The 23,948-nt window shown below is 49.2% G+C and overlaps 1 protein-coding gene across 1 annotated transcript; it reads right to left on the reverse strand.

The window, feature by feature from the left end:
- Window positions 1-5,865: 5,865 nt before the first annotated feature.
- LOC144948844 (growth hormone secretagogue receptor type 1-like) lies at window positions 5,866-16,068 on the reverse strand. Its single transcript, XM_078878494.1, has 3 exons — window positions 15,601-16,068; window positions 11,770-12,094; window positions 5,866-6,275 (listed from the first exon to the last, which is right to left on the reverse strand). The coding sequence occupies exons 1-3, from the start codon at window positions 16,066-16,068 to the stop codon at window positions 5,866-5,868; spliced, it is 1,203 nt and encodes a 400-aa protein (XP_078734620.1).
- Between the last annotated feature and the right edge of the window lie 7,880 nt (window positions 16,069-23,948).

Below are 23,948 nucleotides of genomic sequence, written 5' to 3' on the forward strand. Positions count from 1 at the left end.
CAAAGGGTCGGAATCGGACCAACAACCTCCTGCATACCAGGCGAGGTAGTTAACATCTCGCCGTCGTGTCCTTGACTTGTGGGCCACCCTGTAACGATGATGATGACGCGCGTTGTTGACCCCATGGGTGAGGCTCGCGGGGTATCTCGATAACTTTTCTTTGAACCTATCTACGTGACTTTACCGAAAGACCCAAATAATAATTACATGCAGGGCATGATAATAATACCTTCATTTTACATCACGTAATTCATGCCAACAGCATCCCAAGTGTAGTCATTCATTCACAACCGCAAATACTCAGCCGACGTTATGGACACGGCGTGCATGACACGGACACTCATGATGTAAAACAAAGCCCTCTTTGATCGGTACCTAACGGGCCTGAAATGGGATTGGTTAGAGGCATGGAATTGAAGGGATTGGGAGGTAGAAATGCAACATGGAAAGAGCGGGAAACTGAGGATTATTGACAGGGTGAAAGGGTTTGAATCCGTGAGGGAAAGTGGGAAGGTGATTGGCTGGAGGAAAAGCCGGAAGGTCAAGGAACCTTCGGTTAAGGGGCTAGAGGGGTATATAAAGGGGAAGCGAGAGAGAGTTCTGGACGCTTGGAGTGAAGGGAATTCTTGAAGGCCGTGTCCCGTGCTGGAATAAATAAAGACTCTTATTATTGAAGGCCGCTGTGTTGGGTGTCACTCCACAAGTATCGACGGTTTGGTCCCCTTTGTTGTCCATACATCAATTCAGTTGTATCCTTGCTCCGAAGATGACGATGATGATGGTGGTGGTGATGATGCTGCTGCCACAGTGGTACAACGGTTAGCTTGCTGGACTTAATACAGAAGTCGCTGATTCTAATGACACCTTCCGGCGAGCAGGTTGAGACGAAGGCAACGTTCCTTAGAACCCCCACCCCACCCCCTGCCTCTGTCCAGCCAGCAGCACAAATGTCTTATACACTGCAAGTCCATCGACGGTAGAGCACGTGGTGGGAGTAAAGTGTAGGCTACTCACACCTCTTTCAAGGCCTACCGGCCAGCGTGGAAGTGCAGGCCAAAAACACCCTCTGGGGGTGCCTCCTATTAGAGGTCCCTTTCCGCCAGCGGTGGCATGAGCAGGGCATTGCAGGGCCTGCGCCTGTGCCTGCTCCTCTTCGGGGTGTGGTCGACGTTCAGCCCGCCGAGTTCACACCGACGTTGGGCAAGGCTGGCAAGGAGCGAGGTCGAAACGTCGGAGCCTCGTTTCAAGACGTGTTTTTTTTTATTTTGGCGCGTTAACGAGCACACGCGCAACAATAAAACAACGCGAACTGAACGTGACAGCACCGGTTCGTCTTTTTTCCCAATCAATAAACAGCACACAGATAAACACGCAAGGGGTTCCGTTCACCGCGCGAGATTTGTGCAACGTAGCATTTAATTCCGTGAGCGCTACGGGGAATTCTTTTGGACCAATTTTATCGGGAATTTCCCGCATTCTGCGTCTCACCACCAAAGTCTGTCCTGTCGCAAATGAATGCCGCTGGGATTCCCAGTGCCGTAGCGCTGGGGGTCTTTGTTGAGCACGGCGCAGCAACAGCAGTGTACAAGACGTGTTCTGCACCGTCGCGGTGGATTGTGAATCACAGAGCCAATCGCTGCCGATGATCCTCAGAAAGATCGAGGCTGCTCTAACAGTTTGCTCCTTAAAATACCACTTCGTTGGTCTTAAATATGGCCAAGGGATCTCTAGAACATATCTAGATAATAATAAAAAATAATAGAAAAAATAATATAAGTAAAATAATTTCTTTAATTTATATATTTTTTCCTGTTATTTATCAGTATTATTTATTTATTATAATTTGTGACTTTACCGAAAAAACCTAAGAGGATGAATTCTTGCAGTCACGAAAGCTTCAAATCTAGAATATCTAGATGTGGCCAAGAGACCTCTATAACATATCTAGATGTGGCCAAGAGACCTCTATAGCATATCTAAATGTGGCCAAGGGATCTCTATAACTTATCTAGATGTGACCAAGGCGAACACCACAAATGCAATGCACTATCAGGGCACTGAGAGCTTGCGGTGAGCAGCTACATCATGGTTTTCCGCTGTTGGAGACTAGGCTCTCAAGAAAGCTGTCTCTGGTGTGGACCAATCAGTTTCAAAGACAATGCCATCATCATATACTACCAGAGCGTGTTCTTTTTGAATGTTCACTACAAGTATATGTGGTTAATGTAGACATGAGTTCTTGCAAAATGTTTCTGCTTGGTGTTTTAACATCTTAATACAACTGTTTTATTGCCAGAAAGGTGCACACAACAAAGACACATGTCCCCAACTTTTGCTCTCAGATACAGGGGAGGAAAGTGCATCTTATATTCCAGAGCATATGGTAAAGATATAATTTCCCTGCAAATAGCAACAGCAGCGGTGGTGGTTGTAGGTGCACAGTAAACGTTGAACGTTGGGCCAGCGTTGGCAAGTGGATTACCTACGATAATCACCCAGAAATGTCTGTCCGTCCCGCGCGTGACGTCACTCCACATGAGGCCCACCCCCCCGCGTGACGTCACTCTACATGAGGCCCACCCCCCCGCGTGACGTCACTCCACATGAGGCCCACCCCCCCGCGTGACGTCACTCTACATGAGGCCCACACACCCCTTCATTAATATTCATGAGCATGAGCGGGTGGATTTTCACACCAACGCAGAGGAAGGTCGAGCTGAATTAAATAATTTATTACGCAAAGTCACTTCAAATATGACGTTTCTTTACAGAAAGTGACGGTAAAAAATAAATATACGCAGCACAGTGCTACATCCGTGCATGACGTCACTGCAAAAGAGCCCCCCCCCCCTTCATTAATATTCATGCCCGCGTGGAAATTTACACTAACGCACAAGAAGGTCGCGGACTCCAAATGCCGCACCCCTCCCCTAATTAATAATCATGAGCGGGTGACGTCACTACACATGCCGCACCCCTCCCCTAATTAATAACCATGAGCAGGTGACGTCACTCCACATGGGGCAACCCCCCGCCCCCCCCCCCCCCCCCTCAATAATAATCATGAGCTGAACATTTTTTCTATTGAATATTTCAGATTAACTGCATTATACACCCGTCCTTGGACGGGAGAAGAAACAACTCGTGATAAACGAGTAGATTAACTATCGTGCTGCTATTTTCACATTCTACAATATTAAATTCAACAAGCACAACTTCACCTGCAGTTGGTTTATATGACTTGACACGAGATTAAAGCGCATAAGCAAGTACACCATACGGGGTTTCATTTCCCATGGAACATTTCCCAGGGCTTCCCAACCGCTCCAAACCGAGCCTTCGAAAAACATCTCAAACAAACAAGCCAGCATCCAAGGTAAGTTATAGCTTGCATGTTACTGGTAGTAACCTCCTGGTTACACCAGCCCACAGGGGATTATTATGTCCGTCCGTCCTGCATCCAAAAATGGGAGGGGTGGGGCTGGGTGGAGAGGGGAGGGTGGGGAGGGGCTGGGCGGGAGGGAGGGGAGGGTGGGGAGAGGCTGGGTGGGGTGGGTGGGGCTGGGAGGGGAGGGTGGGGAGGGGCTGGGTGGGGAGGGTGGGGAGGGGCTGGGCTGGGTGCGGAGGGTGGGACTGGGTGGAGGTGGGAGGGGTGGGGCTGGGTGGAGAGGGGCTGGTCACCCGGTGGTGCCCTTATAAAACTCAACGTTTAACCTACTCACGCCAGCTTGTGCCCGCCCTCACAGTCGGGCATATTTGCGGAATACACCAGGCCGCCGTTGACCCTGGCCATTGATCGAGCAACCCAATGTTACTACCAGCTCCCTCCGCAGGAATGTGTTTATTCTGAACAAAGGTATATGAAGTTAAAAACTGCTAATGAGATAGAGAAATATCAGCTGTGCAGAGAAGACGTGCCTTGCCATAACTGTGACGTCGGCTTTTGAAGCTCCAAACTAAATTTAATTGTAGTTATTTAATATATTGTTAATGATCAATAATTAAAGATCTGCACGTTATTACCAATAGCAGTCAAAGTTCGAGATATGTTGGCCCAATGAACAGCGGAGGGGGTGGTAGGGCCAGATAAATAATTTCTCCAGCTCAGCCCCGGACAGCTCGAGTTGAAATGAAGCCCCTGGTGTACAGTATCATACATTTTTTAATGTTTTTTTTTATATTACCGCATTGCGCTGCGCAGACGTTTTGATGGAAACGCACGGACCATACAACGGGTGTACTATTCCTTATTTAAAAACACGCGCAACAAACCTTCCCTACATACGTACACAATTACATTTTGAAAACGGCAGGCCTTCGAGAGACAAAATTAAATAATAAAACCCATTAATAACCAAGATACTTAAGGCTTGGTTTATTCATTTAGTCCACCAACCCATGGGCCAACACTTTTCACGAAGCTTTTGAAACGTTTCGGTGAAAACTCTTGGCCGGTTTTCCCCTTCTGATGCTCATCGGTGGCGTGCGGCCTGTTGTTGCCACGTTGAAATTATGCCACGTTGAGATGCGACGGCTTTCTTGCTACAAATCGCAGACAACAGGAGGAGGTGGCCAAGTGCTGGGCCGGCACTGTTGGGATCCCTGGGGTCTGAATCGAGGTTTAAGCCGTGGCCTGTGATTCAACCAGGGATTCTCAGGTGCAGTGAGGTGATGGGATCAGTCAGGCCACCATAAAATGTCTGCACAAATAAATAAAACCCCATGAAAATCACATTCAAGTTGGTGCACTTAATTTGGCTAAATTGCATCTCTTGTGAAATACAAAAACCAGTTTGACCGACATGCAGCAGAGTGGGTCGGAAAGTGTATTTCTAGATTTGAAGCTTTCGTGACTGCAAGGATTCATACTCTTTGGGTTTTTTCGGTAAAGTCACGCAGGTAAAACAATTAATAATATAAAATAAATGAAAACAACTCCATTAAATCACGTTTCGGAGGCAACACAAGCCTCCCTTAGTTGTTTTCATTTATTTTATTTTTATTAATTGTTTTACTTACGTGACTTTACCGAAAAAAAAACAAAGAGCATTACACATGTAAACAATGGCAAACAGGAAAGAATAACCGCAGTACCGTTCGATTGTGCGTCTCAACTCTCGTGTCCAAACAGTGCCTCTTTAACCATCAACGTTATCGAACCGACAGAGCCTTGTGCCAACTCACGCTTCGTAGATTTACTCTGGCTCAAAAAGATACGTAAATATACGCGTTTGCAGGCTATACGTTGTTATTATGAGTGTAACATTTTAAATATTTATACGTTTACGCTTTACAATACATATTAAATACATATTATATATGTGTGTGCTATATAACGTGCGGTGTCTTTCACATTTCAAACGTTACAACCGTGTGCTTGTTCCGTTATTTCAAGCTTGCACTGCATTTCTCCCTTGAAGGACTGACACGTGTGCGCCATCTCACAGCCAGCACGGCTCACTCATGGCACGGATGGTTTTCCCACTGGGGCTAACTGTCATTCCGAGCCGTGACCAAACCGCGCTACGCTGGCCTCACGAGAAGACACCCGAATCTACCGAGCAGCCGACCCGATTGCCGATCCACGTGGGCTTACACGAACATTACGATCTACGGATCTCTACCATGGGGGGCGGCGAACGCGGTTTGGAGAAGAGGCGCGATGGACAAAGCGCACGTGGGTGGGAAATGTGAACAGGGCCAGGAGCGGGGGGCTTCCGACTCGTTGTCGTAGCTGGCGATGTGAAGCGAGCAACGCCGTGGCGACACGTCGCCGTCACGCGGTCACCTCCACGCGTCTGCGAGCGCAGGGCCCAGCCCCGGTGCCCTCCTCTGCCCCCCCCCACCCCACACCGACCCGCACCTTCACACGGCCGTGCTGCTCGGGTCGAGCATGAACGCCTGCGTGCTGTCCTCCTGCACGCTGCTGCTCACCGAGCGGGCCCTGCGGCGGTAGGACGACCCCGCCGAGGAGCCCGAGAGGCCGGCGCGGTCCCTGCCCGAGAGGGAGCGTGCGTCCCGGGCGCGCGGGCAGAGCGCGCCTGCCAGCCCCGGGCCGATGAGGCGGCGCGCCGCCGCGCGGTACTTGCGCGACATGAAGTTGTAGAGCAGAGGGTTGATGGCCGAGCTCAGGTAGAAGAGGACGAAGGAGGTGAGGTTCAGGTACTGGCTCAGGTCGTGGACGAACTGCGACCTCTTGGTCACGTGCCACGCGAAGATGAGGCGGCCCACGTGGAAGGGCAGCCAGCACACCACGAAGGCCACCACCACGGCCACTGCGGGGGGGGGGGGTTGTGGGTACAGGCGCCTCGTAATCAGCGTCCGTGGGACAAGGCGGTGCTCGGTGCGTGCAGGGCGCCTTTGGGTGGCAGGGCGGTGGGCATGGTGGTGACTCGCAGCGAGAAGGTCCCCTGGGTTCCATTCCCGACTCGTGGGGTTTGTTTCATCTCCCCCTGTTCTGTGTGTGGATTTCCTCTGGATTCCCGGTTTCTTCCCAGAAGCTTAAACAAACCACGGACCCGTTCGATTGCCCCACAGTGCCTTGCTGCGTGCAATTTGTACGTCCCCCCCCTTGCTCTGCGTGGGTTACCTCCGCGATTCCTCGCCTCCTCCCAGAACTTAAAAACACGACACAGTGGACAAACTAGTGTTGGCCAAACATCTCGAAGCTGAAAAATGACCGGCAAATTTTACTCCGTTGGGGTTACGCGAAGCGGCGGCATCATCGCCCCCCTCCTGCGGTGACGCGTTCGCTGCTCATCGCAGAGGTTCACGGTTCAAATTCAGTGGCCAACCCGGTTATTACTGCGGGTTTAATAACCACAACAACAACAATACTACTACTACTCGCCGTCTGCTTCAGAGTCGACGTTAGGGATGATATCTGAGTGGGCCGTTGCGTGCCGCCATCAGGGTCCACATTTTATTCGCAATTTTAAACATTACTCAATTTGGATTATACACATCAGCAGCAATCATCGGCACCCAACTGGCAGACCTATGCCCCAGGTCACTCTGGCAAATAACACTCGCCCTGGTCTCTTGAGTTCCCATCTGGCTAAACACAATCTAATTTAAGTAACCGTGAAAACCTGAAATCGTCTTGGGCAAACAAGCGTGATGGGGGTGGCTGAATCTGGGACAAGCGTCACCAAAGGAGTCGGTCACGTGGCTCTAGAGGTCAGAGACCCTGAGCCGGCACCGCCGACTACCTGGGTTCAAATCCGGGTTGCAGCCGCCCATGGTTAAGCCACCGGGCTTTTACGGTGTGGCGGAGTTGATGGCCTCAGGCCCGGTTACCGGTGACGGCACAACAATCCCCAATCGCGTTCCATTCGCTAATGGATTTAATTTGGCAAAAAAATAATAATGCAGCTCTGACAATTAAAAAACAATCGCTTGGATCGAGTGTCTGTGGGACAAAGTATGCGAAGCAGGGGTGGCTTGCGTAAGCACCTGAATAGTGTGTGTTGATGTACGTTGGGAATATGTAAATATTGAGTGTAACGTGTGTTTTGTACGTGTGTGTTGTGTGGGGGAGCTAGCGTGCAGTGGTTAGCGCGTTGCACTACGAACCCGGCGACGCTAGCCCGATTCCCGCTTACGGCCAACACCGGTGACAATTTTCAGAACTGGTCCTGGGCCTCCCCTAGGTCGACTCAACCGCAAATGAGAACCTGGTACGATGTTTACACATTGACACTGGGGAGACAAAGGCAGCCGGGCGTGATGCTGGCCACCTATCCCCTTGTGTGCTGTGCTGGCCTTCATAGCTGCTACTCGCTAACAGCACTTTTCCCACCGGTCTGTCAAGGCTGTACGGGGGATCTGTGTCTTTGTGCTGTGTGTGTACATGCTCAATGTGAGTGTGTGTTTGTGTTGAACGTTGCATGTTCCCTGCATTCATTAACGCACTCAAAACACAGGAGTTGGCGTCATCAAGTCACTTTGCCCCCCACGTTTCCAGCACGACGCGATGTTTCTTGAGCCTGTGAATGCGTTCACTTCTTCATCCACCCGTTTCGTGACTCGCCGTGGACATTCTATCCACGCGTCGTCGGTGTAACCGCGGCAGGAGTGGGGGGGGGGGCAGGACAGCGTCGCTGCGTGGTTAACATGGGCCCTGGTGAGTGGACTAATTCAGGAGCCCTCTGTCTGATATCCCCTCAATTTGTGGCCCGTGAACCCCGCTGCAGTTGCACGGCCTGCACGCTCGTCAACGATGGCTTGGTGCCTCTCGATTTTCCAATTCGATTTTGCCTGCCGCACTGGAAACCCCAAGTTCGAATCCGGGTTTGGGTGGTTATGCTGGGTTCTCAAGTGGTAGCGAGTGGATGATCTCAGCCCAGTCACCAATGACTGCACTAAGAACAACAATACAATAAAAAAAACCCATCGTGATGAATTCTGTTTTTTCGCTTGACTCGGCAACATTTCAGCGCTGAGATTTCGTCTGATGGCCCTCGCATGCATGACGCGCGTGGACAATACTAGGCAGATGTGCGTCACGTCTGTACAGAAAACAGTGGGAATATGTATTTTATACAGAAAGAAGGACGGTCAGTTAGCCAGTGATAGGCCGGGAAGGAACTTGAGCCTGGACCTGAACAGGGACAGGGGACGACAACACGGACGTCTGCGCGAGAAGGCTGAAGAGAGCACAGACGTGAAGACTCCACCGGCCTTGGCACAGCATGGAGCATTGGGCGCCACACGAACAAAATAAAGATGCTGCGAGCAGGAATATGCAGAGGGAAGGGCAATTGTGTTGAGCTGTCGTTTGTGGCCAGGTCGCTTCTGAAAAATAAGTTAAAGTACCTAAGAAGTGGCCTTTGCCTGGTAGGATAGCGATGGTTTAGTGTTGTATTTGTTTGTGTTTGTGTGATTTGTTTACCTTTCTTGTACTGTGCACTCCCATGGTGTTTTTGTACTGTTTGTTGTTGTCACATTCTCACCCCGTACCCCTACTGGACATCTGTGAAAAAGAGCTTCATAGCTCATCGGATTCCTCCAAGTGGTTCGCGCTACCAATGCGGCAGGCCTCCCTCCCGGTGATTGCCGCGGTGATTGCCGTGGTGTTCCGTGGTGAACGTAAGAACTCTGCGATGCGCCGTCCGCCTCGCTCACGGCGGACGCCGCTGACGGTTTCCCGCGACGTCGTTCGAAATCGAGAAGGGCACCGCGTGCCGGGGCCACGGGCCCAAACTTGGCCAAATTGAAGAGAGAGAGAGAGAAAAAAATGGCAACACGTTTTTTTCGTCAATTGGGATTACACGTGGTGACATGGCTCTCTACTGGCGGACAACATTTGCTGCATCTGTGAAACAGAACGTCCTTGCGGCGGGAGCCTGCACTGTAAGAACGCCAGGTTAAACCGAATTCACCGAGGCACGATTCGTGATTCTGTGTGTGCGTCTTTCTGTGTAAAATCCGTGTCTATGTGTTTCTCCCTGTATTAGCTTATCTGCGTCACTCTATGTGTGCGTCCGTGTGTCTCCTTGTTGCCCTGTGTCCCTCTGTATCTGTACCTCTCGTCTCTTCATGTCCGTGAATTCCATTCTGTGTATTGTACTTTATTCTGTATCTCTCTCGTCAGTCTCCTTGTCTGTAACAGAATATGTATTTGTCTTGCTCTGGCGATTCTCTCTGTCGATCTAACCCATCCGACCACTATGTTTCCTTGTGTCTGTTTACGTGTATCCGTCTCTCTCCGTGTGTCTGTTCCACAGCTAAGCTCATTTCAGGCGCCCAATTAACACGCTTTTTTCCCGACCACAGCGACTGCTCTCATCACCCACACCTCACGAAATTCTGCCCCCCTTTCCCCCCTTACCAACACAACTTCTGAGCCAGCGTCCTCAGATCGTCCTCGCTCGAAATCGCCCCTCTAAAAAAAAAAACCCCGCGTCATTTACGCAACAACTAAAAAATGTTTTTATTTACGCCTCGCGGATTCATGGCGCAACAAACGAGTGGGGCGTGCGTGCGTGCGGGCTGGCGGGCGGGCCTGTGGAGTTGAACGCCGCGGTGAATGCGGCCCTCTCACGCGAGCGCTGCTGATTGATGGCCCCGCCACGGGCACGGAGCGCCGCGTTGCGGGCGCTGACTGAGTGCTTGGCTTGGTGGGTCGCGGTTGCAAGGAAGCGCAAAGTGATGCTATTGTGTCAGGCTTTTTGTTTTTATGATGATACAGTTTTTTTGCGTTGTTTGTTGTCTCAATTGCATTCCAATTGTCTACTTTTTTTGTTTCCTTCACCGAGGGTAGGGCCCTCCTTTTGTCCATTCGAAACTCAGTAGCGAGAAGAACGTCCCGCAGACGCGGACACCAAAGAGCTACCGCTGAGATCGCTTCAACTGACCTCTGGCCCACACAGTAGGGGCAGCACTTGCCCAACCGCCGTGCGACACGAGAGTAATTAATTTGAGTCGATATTTGAACTCGTGCAGCACAAATATAGCATAACCAGCCTAAGTACGGCCTTCAATTTAACGTAGTGGCCTTTTATTCGCGCGGTCATCGCTGACGTGAACTCGCTGCAACTTGACCACAGGCAGTTGCTGGAAGCCGGATTTCAACCCAGAATGTCAGCAGCGGTACCAGCTCAGCGCTCTGACCTCTGAGCCGCTCGGCCACCTCGTCGTGTGTGATTTAAAGAGGTAATGACGTGATTTCGCACCCCCCTCTCCTCCAAAGACGTCCAACCATTCGTCATAACGAACGACTTCACACATCAACGGTGGCCCCGCAACTTTAAAGGCCGCGTGAGAATGGAGACGCAGATGTCACGGGCCAGATAGTCGCCAAAGGTCAATGCTATTGGTGCCGCAGTGGCGAGATGTTAACTGCTTCGCCTGGTATACATGAGATCCGTGCGTTCGACCCCGACCCGGACGCCTGCTGTATATTTGGAGTTTGTATGGCTCTTTCCCGGTGGTCGCGTGGTTATTTTTTTCACGGCCCTCCGGCTTTCACCTCCACATTTTTGAAACATTCGTTTACAGTATTTGGCTGCAATAAATGTCCACGTAAAAAGCCACTTTGTTCAGCTGTCATTTGTGGCCATATCGCTTCTAAAAAAAAAATCTTATATAGCTCATTTGGGCCTTACCTGCTAAAATATTAATAGTTTCGTTTCATTTGTATGCATTAGGATTATTTCGATTATTTGGCTGCAATGAATTTCCACGTAATAAGCCACTTCGTTGAGCTATCATTTGTGGCCAGGTCACTTCTGAAAAAGAGCTAATAGCTCAGAGGGCCTTACCTGGTAAACTAAAAACTAGTTTAGGAGTAATAGCTTAGTCCTCGCCAGGCGGAGCAGGGGGCCCTTGAGAGCAGCTCATGCCGGTCGCTTCGTGTCAAACGCGGCACCCAATGATCTGCGGATACAACAGCAGAGGCCGTCGCCCGTCCTAATGTCTGCCGCGATTTGTCTCCCAGGCAGGGGGTCTGTTTCCAGCTGTGCTCGGTTTGCCACTACATCGTTTTTCACGATGCAACACGGGTGGGACGGGGGGGGGGCGCTGGCGCTGGTGGTGGCCACACTGTGCACGTGGGCTACCCACAATCCTCCAGCGCTGCGGAGGCGGTGGCAGCAGCAGCGAGGGTCGGCGGATCACCGCGCGCAACAACAAATGTCTTGAAATCCAAGCGCTCAACGCTTCCTTCGGCCGGAAAGCGTCCGCACCCACAGTGGGAGAAGGGGAAGAGGGGGAGGGGGGAGATCCTCGTGCGGCCCTGCGGCAGTGGCGGCGTGCGTGCGTTCTCACCGAGCATGCGCACCGTCTGCCGGTGGGCCTTCTCGTGCTGCACCATGCAGGGCACCACCGCTTCGGTCCGCCGCAGCCACAGCCGCCGGCCGATGAGTCCGTAGAGCACGGCGAGGCAGAAGACGGGCAGGAAGAAGTAGGCGGTGGACATCCACGTGATGATCTCGAGCCTGCCCGACTTGCGCGCCTCGTCCGTCACCATGCACACCGGCTCACGCTTCTCCACCTGCACGCTGACGATGGAGATCACGGGGCCCGCGCTGCCCAGGGCCAGGACCCACAGGCCCAGGATGAGGGCCCTCACCCGCCGACGCGTGATGGCCACCTGAGGACGAACGATTTTACCAGTTTGAGTGCCGTGGACGGCGCGGGCGCGAGGCGTTTGCGACCGGGCTGACGTGCGGCGGGGACTTGACGCGCATGGCCGACGCAGGGTCAACGTGCATTCACAGGCTCAAGAAACATCGCTCTGCGAGTGAATCACTATGTGGCGGTGGCAGTGGCACATTCCAGGTTGGGACACTTCTACGAATCAAGGCCGTAGCCATGCAGTCAACATTGGGGGGGACCAAATCTTCCAGGGGGTCTGGGGTCTCCCCCCCCAGAAAAAAAAATCGAAATTTGAAAACTAATTTCCTACCTGAAATATTAAAAAATTCACTAACACATGAGATGGACTTTTTATTTATTTTTTACAATGATGTCTAATAGTTTATTGTATTACATTGCTCTGTATTTTCTTTTTTACCATTTCTTGTTTCATTGTATGTAATGGCAGAGATTAGGGATCCATAAAGTACAACCATAACCACAATTATATGAACAGAAATCTATGCATTGTTATATGAAGATAAGTCCAGATGTTGTGGCCAAGGTTTAGCAAATAGTTGTTTTTATTTACATAACATCGCAATTATTTTTTTTTAAAATATTTTTTATAGCAATATATTGGAGGGGGGACGTTTTGAGCATATTTGTATATTGGAGAGATGTGTCCCCCCCCCCAAATATATATTATAATTACGGCCTTGCCACGAATGCGCGTCACGCAAGGAGAGATCCAGTGGTGGACTCAAGTCCGTCGCTCTCGCTGGCCTAGCGGATCAATCCCATCGTGAGTGCAAGCGCGGTGGTTACTTCCCTACCCTTCGTTTCCTCCTCGGCTCCTTACTGCCCGTGCCGTGAATTGTTCCCCCATCCGCGTTGTTACAGCGACGCACTGGGCCACCGAGGAGACGTGACCTGGCAAACATGATTGTTCGTGCACACCTTGTGCGCGGAATCGGTGTCTCTGTGAAAGCAACGGATGCCGTGGTCGAGTCGGGCGAGCTGCGTTGCGAGTCGTTACGTGGCGGGGGCGTATTGTGTGCCGTGCGCACGTTGGGACTTCTTTCGCACCGTACGTAGCCAATCGCGCTAATCGGAGGTGCGTGGGAAGGACTACAAAACTAAACAGAGAAAAGCAGTTACTGAAGAAGTGAGTTTCCAATGTGCGGTTGATTCCCTGCCAGTGTTCAAGTGGCCAGCCACGGTGGGTAGGAGATGTTAACTCCCTTGCCTGGTATACAGGAGGGCATGGGTTCGATCCCGACCATAACGCCTGTTGTATATTGTCTTTCTCCCCGTGGTCGCGTGGATTTTTCTCTGGGGTTTCCTTCAAAATTTAGAAACATGCGTTTGGAGTATTTGGCTGCTATAAATTTCCACCTAATAGTGCAGTACACACAGTACACACAGTACACACACAGTACACACACACAGTACACACACAGAGTACACACAGTACGTACATTACATACACACACAGTACACACATTACACACACAGTACGCACATTACATACACATACACAGTACACACACAGTACACACACACAGTACACACACAGAGTACACACAGTACGTACATTACATACACACACAGTACACACAGTACACACACAGTACACACAGTACGTACATTACATACACACACAGTACACACAGTACGTTGTCCCACGTTCGACCGCATCGCCGCATCTCTTTGAATTCAGACCGCATCGAGCAATTTTTGGGGGTACAAAAATGTTAGCCGCACGGACGCGAAATCGCACAAACCGAACCCGCATGAAGCGAGGGAAACCTGCACTGCACTCCCCATGTTTTCTGTGGTTCGTCTCGTGTCTACACCTCTGTGCACACCGTTAGAGTCTTCGGTGCTTTATTGTTTCTGGCCACTGCGAGAGGCATTCGGGAGACAGAGATCAGAGTCCGTGCAGTCCAGCTGTCCAGACATTTATTGTGAAAATTCCGTCACAGTTCCTATGATTGCTTTTTCATTGCTTTCATGGCTTTGTTTTGGTGATTTCGAAAAATGTGTTGGTTTAGCCATGTTTGTTTGTTGTAGTACAGAGTTAGACTGATGGCCTTAATCTAAGTTGTCTTGTGGTTGTTGTTGTTTAACTTGCATCCCACTGGGATTTTTGCACACAGCGTTGGTGTACGGTGTTTTTTCTGCAATATTTTGCTGTCTTTTCTTGGATTTTCTGTTTGCACTTAGTCACATATTCACTTTAAGATATTTTTTGTTCGTATTTTTGTTTTTTGTTTGTTGCGGTTGCACCCGATTCAAGAGCCGAATGGCTCACAGGGCTATACCTAATACATGAACTTGAACTTGAAACATCACAGTTCCCCGAGTGTGGCAGTGACCGGCAGATCTGGTCGAACTTAATGCGGCCAGCACGCGAGTATTGGAGGCTTTAATTTAGCCAAGTTAAATCATCATCGTCGTTGTCATTAGGAGGACATCCAGGCTCAGAGGTGGGACCGCAGAGAATTTTGGGTTCGAATGTTGGGCTCAGCCACTGCCCGTGGTTAAACCGGGTTCTCAAAGGGATTTGGCTCCATCGCCAGTGGCTATCATAAGGGACCTGTAGACTCACATCGAGAACCATAGACCCACACTGAGATCCATAGACTCGCATAGAGACAACTTGACTCTCGCATAGACCGTGCATGTTGTGATTAAACCGTGTTCTCTCGTGTCGTGAATCGGTGCTCTCACCCCAGTCCCCAGTGACTGCACAAACAAAACAACCCATCGAAGTAAATTTGTTTTACAGCTGGAACTGAATGAGCTCCCTAGCACGCGGCGAGAAACGTCGGACACTGGACCGACCAACACGCCTGGTACCACACGAAAACACACCGTGACGGAGAGCTACGGCATATTTGTTGCTATGCTCGATCCTGAATGTTTGTTTATTTTTCACCAATATATGTGTCATATTGTTAATAAATAAACATATATTTGAAACGTGTATATAATCGATTACTCAAAACACTATGTAACACGATGTTTGTTCCTGGGTAGTAAGTGTTATTTTCTAATTGCTTATGCTTCATAAGTACAGAAAATGGCTTTTATTCCCCACAAACTTTGCTTTTGTGACCAGGACTTTACGTGAAATAAAGACACAAATGCACACCACGTTTTCTCATTGAAAATAGGTACATTTCAAAATATCACTGTCCTGGTCACTAAAGCAAAGTTTGTGGGGAATAATAGCCATTTTCTGTACTTATGAAGCATAAGCAATTGGAAAATAACACTTACTACCCAGGAACAAAAAAAGTTAAGGAAAGCCTACGTGTTAAATAAACATTAAGGGTCAAACATATGAACAAATAACACATGGTGATGATGACTAAATGATGATGATGGTGATTGTGACGACTTGTGCGCGTGAACGAAGCCTGCCAGGTCACCCCATCCATCCACGCGTGCGCCCCGTCCCCCTTAAATCCCGGGGAGGTGGGGGCCGCAATCCGGGACAAAAACTCAGCTCACCTTGGCCCAGAGGGGAAAGCAGATGGCCAGGTACCTCTCCACGCTGAGCGCCGTGATGTGCAGGATGGTGGCGTAAGTGCAGCTCTCGCTCACGTACTGGAAGCACCTGCACACAAAGTCGCCGAACAACCACGGCCGGTAGCGCCAGAGGCGGTACAGGTCGAAGGGCATGCACGAGAAGATGAGCAGGTCCGACACGGCCATGCTGGACAGGTAGAGGTAGGTGGTGGTGCGCATCTCGTGAGTTCTCGAGAACACCGCGATGGTCATGGAGTTCCCCAACACCCCGAAGGCGAAGAGCAGGACACTCGTGGCGGTCACCGCGGCCAGGAGAGGCTGGGAGAACAAGCCCTGGTACACGGCCGAGGACGACGTAGAGCTCGAATTGGCTCCCCACGCCATCGGCTCCGTTGAGGTGTTGAGGACGACAGCCACCTCGGATGTGGCGACGATCGCGGTGGAGCTCATGGCGGTGAGTTGTGTCTTTGTGTCTGTGCCGCCTTGCGCGCTCACCTAGCCAGCACTTGACCCAGCAGATCGTGGGTGCTGTGGCTCTTTGTCGGATTGAACAATTGTCGGTGCTTACAGCAGCACTCGTGCCAACTAAAGTGTTACAGACGGGGGTCACCTTTGCGTTGTGTGTGTGATATGTTGACTGTTGCAAGACGCGTACTGCAGATAAGTTCCACTGTGCTAAGTGTGAAAGGTAAGGCTAGGCTTGAAGTCAATGTGGGTAGGTTATGCGTGAGAAATATAGTATCTTGAGGTTGTGTGTAAAAGGGAGAATGCGCGTATTATGTGGAGAGTACGTGAACGCGTAGCTGCAACAAGTGTGTGTGTATTATATAATGTGTGTATACATTCTATAAATATTAGATTCGGTTATATATGTAAACTGGCGCGTGTGTCGATATGGAATCTCTGAAACGTACTTATTTGTGCGAGTGTGTTTGCAAAATAAGATGTGTCTAGATTAAATAGCGGACGATTAATATTGAGTATGCGAGCGTAATGTGTACGTGTGAAACATGTAACACATGCACATGCGATGCGCATATCTGTATGGTTGAATGCGTTGGTGGGGGGGTGGTGGTTACCCTGTGTGTTGGTCGTGGGTTGTCTGGGTTGGCACAAGCAAAACGTTCTTGATAGAATATCGTCACAAGCGCCACTCTCAACTCTCCAGCCTCTCCTTCCCTGCCTCTCTCCCTCTCTCTCTGGCTCCTGTCCGCTGCTCCCGCTGCTGATGGACCGGATTGTGGCGTGGCCTCTTAAGGACGCGCAAGTGTGAAGTGGGGGGGGGGTGATGGGAGGGGGTGAGAGGAGGGGGGGGCAATCTGCGAACTAAAGCGGTTCACGCATCTCCACCCCCCCACCAACCCACCCACCACCACCACCTCGCTCGTCTGATTAAAGAGCCCGGCCCATTAGGTGGTTCCTTCAGGAGAGAGGGAGGGGGGTTACACAATGATCAACCTCCTCCTCCTCCACGCACACACTCCCCCCACCTGCCCCTCCTTCCCTCCCCTCCTTCCCCCCACACTCCCCCCTCTTCCCCCCCACACTACCCCCACACTCCCCCCTCCTTCCCCCCACATTGCCCCCTCTTCCCCCCCACACTACCCCTCCTTCCCCTCCTCCTTCCCCCCCACACTCCCCCCACACTCCCCCCTCCTTCCCCCCACACTTCCCCCTCCTTCCCCCCACACTTCCCCCTCCTTCCCCCCACACTTCCCCCTCCTTCCCCCCACACTTCCCCCTCCTTCCCCCCACACTTACCCCTCCTTCCCCCCACACTTACCCCTCCTTCCCCCCACACTTCCCCCTCCTTCCCCCCACACTTCCCCCTCCTTCCCCCCACATTACCCCCTCCTTCCCCCCACATTACCCCCTCCTTTCCCCCACACTTCCCCCTCCTTCCCCCCACACTTCCCCCTCCTTCCCCCCACACTTCCCCCTCCTTCCCCCCACACTTCCCCCTCCTTCCTCCCACACTTCCCCCTCCTTCCCCCCACACTTCCCCCTCCTTCCCCCCACACTCCCCCCTCCTTCCCCCCACACTCCCCCCTACACTCCCCCCTCCTTCCCCCCACACTCCCCCCTCCTTCCCCCCACACTCCCCCCTCCTTCCCCCCACACTCCCCCCTCTTCCCCCCCACACTACCCCTCCTTCCCCCCCACACTCCCCCCACACTCCCCCCTCCTTCCCCCCACACTTCCCCCTCCTTCCCCCCACACTCACCCCTCCTCCCCCCCCCACACCCCCAAACTCCCCCCTCCTTCCCCCCAAACCCTCCCTCCTTCCCCCCAAACCCTCCCTCCTTCCCCCCCACACTCCCCCTCCTTCCCCCCCACACTCCCCCTCCTTCCCCCCACACTCCCCCCTCTTCCCCCCCACACTTCCCCCTCTTTCCCCCACACTACCCCCACCTCCCGCCCCCACACTCCCCCCACCTCCCGCCCCCACACTCCCCCCACCTCCAGCCCTCACACTCCCCCACCTCCCGCCCCCACACTCCCCCACCTCCCGCCCCCACACTCTATTCCTCATCGTATAAAGGGCTACTTAGGACAGCGCGCGCTGCTTGGGAGTGACTGAGTGAGGGCACCGTGAGTGAGTGGCGCCATTCAGCCGCCCGTGCGTTGTGGCCCTGATGATGATGACGATGACGACGATCAAACTGAACTCACAATAGCCGCCTCTATCCAAGAGGCGCTGCCCATTTATAGATGCCCGCTCTCGTGCTGATGATGATTAGAATGCTGCTGATGATAATGTTTGCTGCTTATGATGATTGTTTCCTGCTGATGATTATGTTTGCTGCTGCTGCTGATGATGATGAATACGTTCTCTGCTGCTAATGATGAAGATTATCTTTGCTGTTGATGATTCTTTGCTGCTGATGACTATATTTGCTGCTGATGATTGTTTGTTGCTGATGATGATTATGGTTGCTGATTACTCTATGTAACACAATTTTTGTTCCTTGGTAGTAAGTGTTATTTCGTAATTGCTTATGCCTAAAAAGTATAGAAAATGGCTATTATTCCCCACAAACTTTGCTTTTGTGACCAGAACAGTGATATTTTGCAATTTACCTATTTTTAATAAGAAAACGGGCGAATTTGTGTCTTTTCCTTCACATAAAGTCAGAAAAAAACATACTGTACGAATCCAAATTAAGGTGTATTTATACTAAAGTAATGCAAAAATGACTACTAAAATTTAGAAGTGAGTAGTTTTTCGAGATTTACGATTATACTGTAAATCACTTTCACGAATCAGCCCCCAAATGCAGTCTCCCATCATGTTCTCGTTATACTGTCCTTGGTAGCGGCGTTCAAAGTCCAGTATATCCTGGTGGAAGCGCTCGCCTTGCTCCTTCGAGTACGCTCCCATGTTCTCCTTGAATTTATCAAGATGAGCATCAAGGATATGGACTTTGAGGGACATCCTACAGCCCATTGTGCCGTAGTTCTTCACCAGATGCCTGCTCAACAGCTGCTGATAATTATAATGATGTTTCTATTGGTGACCGGTTTCTGACGATCATGCTGATTTTGATGCTGCCTGCTATTGGTGTCGTTTATTATCAATTCTGCTGCTGATGATGATGCTACTGCTGATGATGATGGTACCAATAGCCGCCTTATGAGAGGCGTCAACTTATGTTATAATGGTGATGAAATCTAAAATTTGAAATAAAAACTGTCTCTTTACTTTTCATTTATTTTATTTATTCGTCATGTGCCACTTAACTTTCTTATGCTATTCGATTCGCACGGTTGCAATTGACTCTGCTCAGCCGGCGTGAGCCGCTGAGGGTCTGATGGGTCTCGTTCATCATCTCTGTTGCTGCTTCGTACCCCCTGTTACCGGTCCCGTTCCATCGTAATGTGCACTGATGCCCACTTTATTGAGAGGCGATATTGGCACGCAAACTAACGATTGATTGATTTAATGATGATTATTTTGCTAATGATGAGACTGCTGATGCTGCTGCTAATATTGCTGCTGATGATGCTACTGATGATGTTAGTGCTGCGATGCTGCCCCTGATGCTGATGTTGCCAACGATGATTATTATTCTGCTGCTGCTGATCATACCAGCTGTAAGAACTCGACTGCCGTGCGCACAATTTAACAAGTGAATTTGTGTCAAACGACGTTAGCAACATCCTCTGTTAACGCTTCATCTGTAACGCACCCAAATATTACTTAAATACAAAGACAGATCCCCCGCATAGCATCGACAGACTGTTTGGGCAAGAGTTGCTTGCGAGCACCTTTAAAAAGCCGCCACGGCACACGTCTTTGTCTCCCCAGTGGCGATGTTTACACACCGCACCAGGTACTCATTTGAGGCCGAGTCGACCTTGGGGAGGAGGCCCAGGACCGGTTCATTTAATTGTGACCGGTGTTGGTGACCGTGAGTGGGAATCAAACTCGGGGGGGGGGGGGGGGTGCAGGGTTCGTAGCGCAGCGCACTAACCACTACACTACCGCTCCCCACTTCACCTCGGTACACAACACACACGCAGCCGACACATACACAAACACCGTCTCGTTTTGATCAATCGTTACGCTACTCTTCATTATTGATCGGCATGGTTTGACAGAAAAACATCGCCGATTACAACCTGGTAACTGACCCGAGCAGTGAAGGGGTTGAACTAAGCACCGGAAAACGTGGACAACCCTCAACCGTTTGAGGATAAGCTGTACAATAATAATAGGGGGTTTCCCCTTTTTTCTGGCAACAAAACTGAAACCTTTTTACAAGGAATCGTGTGTCCATTAACCACAATACTTGTGGTCAAAATGCATTTTGGTTAATGCACACATGATTCCTTGTAAAAAGATTTCAGTTTTGTTGCCAGAGAAAAGGGGAAAAACCCTATTATTATATTTTGGTACTGGCAAAGGAGGTGGTCTAATGATGAGAGAGGCTGTACGTCGAACTTATTTCGGACCGTACGTAGCCAACCGTGCTTATCGAAGGTGCGACAGAGAAGACATGGACCGTGATATGCAGCCCAAATTGTGACTGGATACCACCCATTAAGATTATTGAGATGATATTGGTGCTATAAATGTCCAAATGATGGGGCCACGTTATTGATCATTTGTGGCCAGGTCGCTTCTAAAAAATAAGTTAATACCTCGGTGGGCTTTGCTTGGTAGGATGGGGATGGTTGAGTGTGGTATTTGTTTGTGTTTGGGTGACGTGTTTACCTTACTTGTACTTTGCACTACTTTGGTGTGTTTGTATTGTTTGTTGTTGGAACGTTCTTACCCCGTGTCCCGACTGGATATCTGTGAAAAAGAGCTTCATAGATCATCGGATTCCTCCATTCTGAACTTCTGGCATCACGACCAATCGCTCTGCCTCACCTGAATCCACTGAATGGATCGCTAACCTTGACATCAAACTATAACCGCTTCCCCAGCCCTACAAAGAAGAATTGATCAGTATCACCATCATCCATGGCATATCCACTGCTGGATAAAGGCCATTCCCCCACGCCATCACAATTCCTCGTGGGTCCTGCAATTCCACAATCCATCTCACTCCTACACGTGCGGCGATCCATTGTTCCATCTCCTCAGTCCTTGTCCTCTCGGGCCCATTTTATCTGACATATGCCTCACTATACATCCGTGCCAATTTAAAGCCTACTTATTCTCTTTAAGAACATCAGGGTGGCCAACAAGTGCCCACAAAGTCAAGACACATCGGGTTATTTCGTTTATTTTAAAACTGTCATTAAAGCATTTTAATATTTTTCTTAATATAGTAACAGGGTTTTACCCTTTCAACTGGTACAAAACTGACACCTTTATACAAGGCATCATGTTTGCAATAACCACAACACAAGCAGTCAAAAAATGCAAACAAAAATAAACAACTCTGATAATGATAATGATATGCACTGTCCTTGAAGTTGATTGGTCCACACCCGAGACAGCTTTTCTTAGAGCCTAGTCTCACAAGGTGTTGGACCAGATGACGCCAAAAAGCGTACAACTCAAAAACAGCGCACTATCAGAGTATTGAGAGCTCGGGGTAAGCATTTACATGAGGTCTCATAGAATATTTATTATCTCATAATTGTTTCATAATAGCTATTTTTTTTAATTCCTATGGGGTCACCTAAAATCCGTCGATTACAAAACTCGACCGAGAACTCCGAATACATTAAGACGACAAAACATCATCGATGCGTGTTCGAAAATTGCGCCTGCCGTCTTAACAAGAGAGTCCCACATTCGTTTCCAAAGGGAATGAACGCATGCATACATGTTAACGCAAAGTCCGTCTGAACATGTGTTAATATAAATCAAATAACGTTACGTGATTTGATCAAATGTAATAACCCTGTGTGTCCTCACTTTTGGGCCACCCTGTACATTAACTACTCACGTGTATGATTCACACACGACACCATCATCATGAGAGTCGCGTGTGGACAATGACAACCTAGCACAATAGACAAGCATCTTCTTGGTTCTTTCGGTAAAGTCACGTAGAAGGGAAATAAAAAAATAAAAAATAAAACATAATAAAATTAATATTATGTTATTTTATTATGTTTTATTTGTATTAATAATAAAAATAAAACATAATAAAATAATATTATTATATTATAATAATATTTTAAAACGTCAAACGACCAGCAACATACAGCATTCCCAACGTTGTAATAGATAACCGAACCTATCCTGGGCTCCCTGTTAAATTAACCTGTACAGACCAGCGTGACGAGGTATGGTCAAACAACCCCATGACTGATATTAAGACTTGAAACTGCACTTCATCCGCCAGTGGATTGGCACGTTCGTCAATAACTCATCCTTCAAGAGAGCACGTACTTCAGAGGCAATACTCTTTGGTTCTTTCGGTAAAGTCACGTAGGTATAAAATAAAATAAATCACTATTTATTAAACAAAAATAAAATAAACCACTATTTATTTAATTTTATACCTACGTGACTTTACCGAAAGAACCAAAGAGTGTGGATTCCTGCAGTCACGAAAGCTTCAAATCAAGACTTCAGAGGCAATGTTTCACAGGACATAGAGAGGCCAGAGAGGTACATCTTCATCAGGAGCGACCGATGTCAGAACTAGTCATTGGCCGCCCGCTTTACAGCAACCCGCAAATGACCCACCAGGTGAAGGATGGTCAAAACGACTCCCACAACCGACAATTGCGTAGAAAAGCTTTGATCCAGAAGTGGAATGACGAAGGGGTGGTGGTAGCTGTGGCCGATGGGTATCTACCTCTCTAGGAAGAGCCATTGCCCGCCTATTATACAATTGTTTATTTATAAAGCCACAGTGTTTTTGACGAAATTCAGTTTGTTTTTACATTCATGGAACCTGACAGCTGTAGTTGTAGTGCCCTCTAGTGTCAACGTGGTGAGAAACGCGGACAAAAAAAACAGCGACCACAAAGCCGCGTTAGCAAAACAGCGGTAGCCGTTTGGCAGCCAAAACTCGAATGGAAAATCCGACTGGAACAAAGAAAAAAAAGCTTTGTTTTTGTCTGGGCTCAATAATAGGCCAAGTCCGGAAAGGAGCTTTATTTTTTTAAATATTATTCTTGCGCATTATGGTAGCAGCAGTAGCAGCAGTGGAGTACGTTCAGTAGCTAGTTGCCAATGTCGAAGTCTTGCTGCTGGCCACGATGAAAGAGGATACGGCACAGACAGAGAGACAGAGGGAGAGGAGAGTTGGTGTGGTGACTTTAACAATTCCCCCTCCTTTTTTTTCTTGGTTCTTTCGGTAAAGTCACGTAGAATGGAAATAATAAAATAATAAAAGTAAAACATTATTAAATGAATAAAATTATTATGTTTTATTTTTATTATTTTATTATTTCCATAATAATAATAAAAGTAAAACATAATGAAATTAATAAAAATATTATAATGTTTTATTTTTATTATTTTCATTCTACGTGACTTTACCGAAAGAACCAAGAAGATGAATCCCTGCAGTCACGAAAGCTTTAAATTAAAAATTCCCCCTCCGTTGAAGGAGTGCAGACCGCAGTGGGTTTGCTGTGCGGCCCAGCGTCTGGGTTGCATGAGCACAATCGCACCGCTGTGGCTGCGTCTTTGATGTTCCGATTCCGAAGTAGATGAGCGCATCTACCTGTTGATGTTCTGAGGCAATACGCATGATTTATTTAAGAGGTGGGGTCCCTCAATTTATAAAAGCCTAGTGAGATGACAGACTTGTTTTTTTTCCAGGTATGGTTCATTGAGCTATGTAGCTCTTTTTCAGAAGCGACCGAGCCACAAACGAGAGCTCAACGAAGTGGCTTAACACGTGCACATT

The sequence above is a fragment of the Lampetra fluviatilis genome, chromosome 51 (assembly GCF_964198595.1).
Source record: "Lampetra fluviatilis chromosome 51, kcLamFluv1.1, whole genome shotgun sequence".
Taxonomy (NCBI): Eukaryota; Metazoa; Chordata; class Hyperoartia; order Petromyzontiformes; family Petromyzontidae; genus Lampetra; species Lampetra fluviatilis.

Excerpts from the sequence above, each read along its gene's own strand:
- LOC144948844 (XM_078878494.1), bottom strand. The coding sequence starts at position 16,068 with ATGAGCTCCACCGCGATCGTCGCCACATCCGAGGTGGCTGTCGTCCTC. Across the intron at positions 12,095-15,600 it reads GCTTTCCCCTCTGGGCCAAG|GTGGCCATCACGCGTCGGCG; the intron begins GTGAGCTGAGTT and ends GTTCGTCCTCAG. Across the intron at positions 6,276-11,769 it reads GCAGACGGTGCGCATGCTCG|TGGCCGTGGTGGTGGCCTTC; the intron begins GTGAGAACGCAC and ends CCCCCCCCGCAG.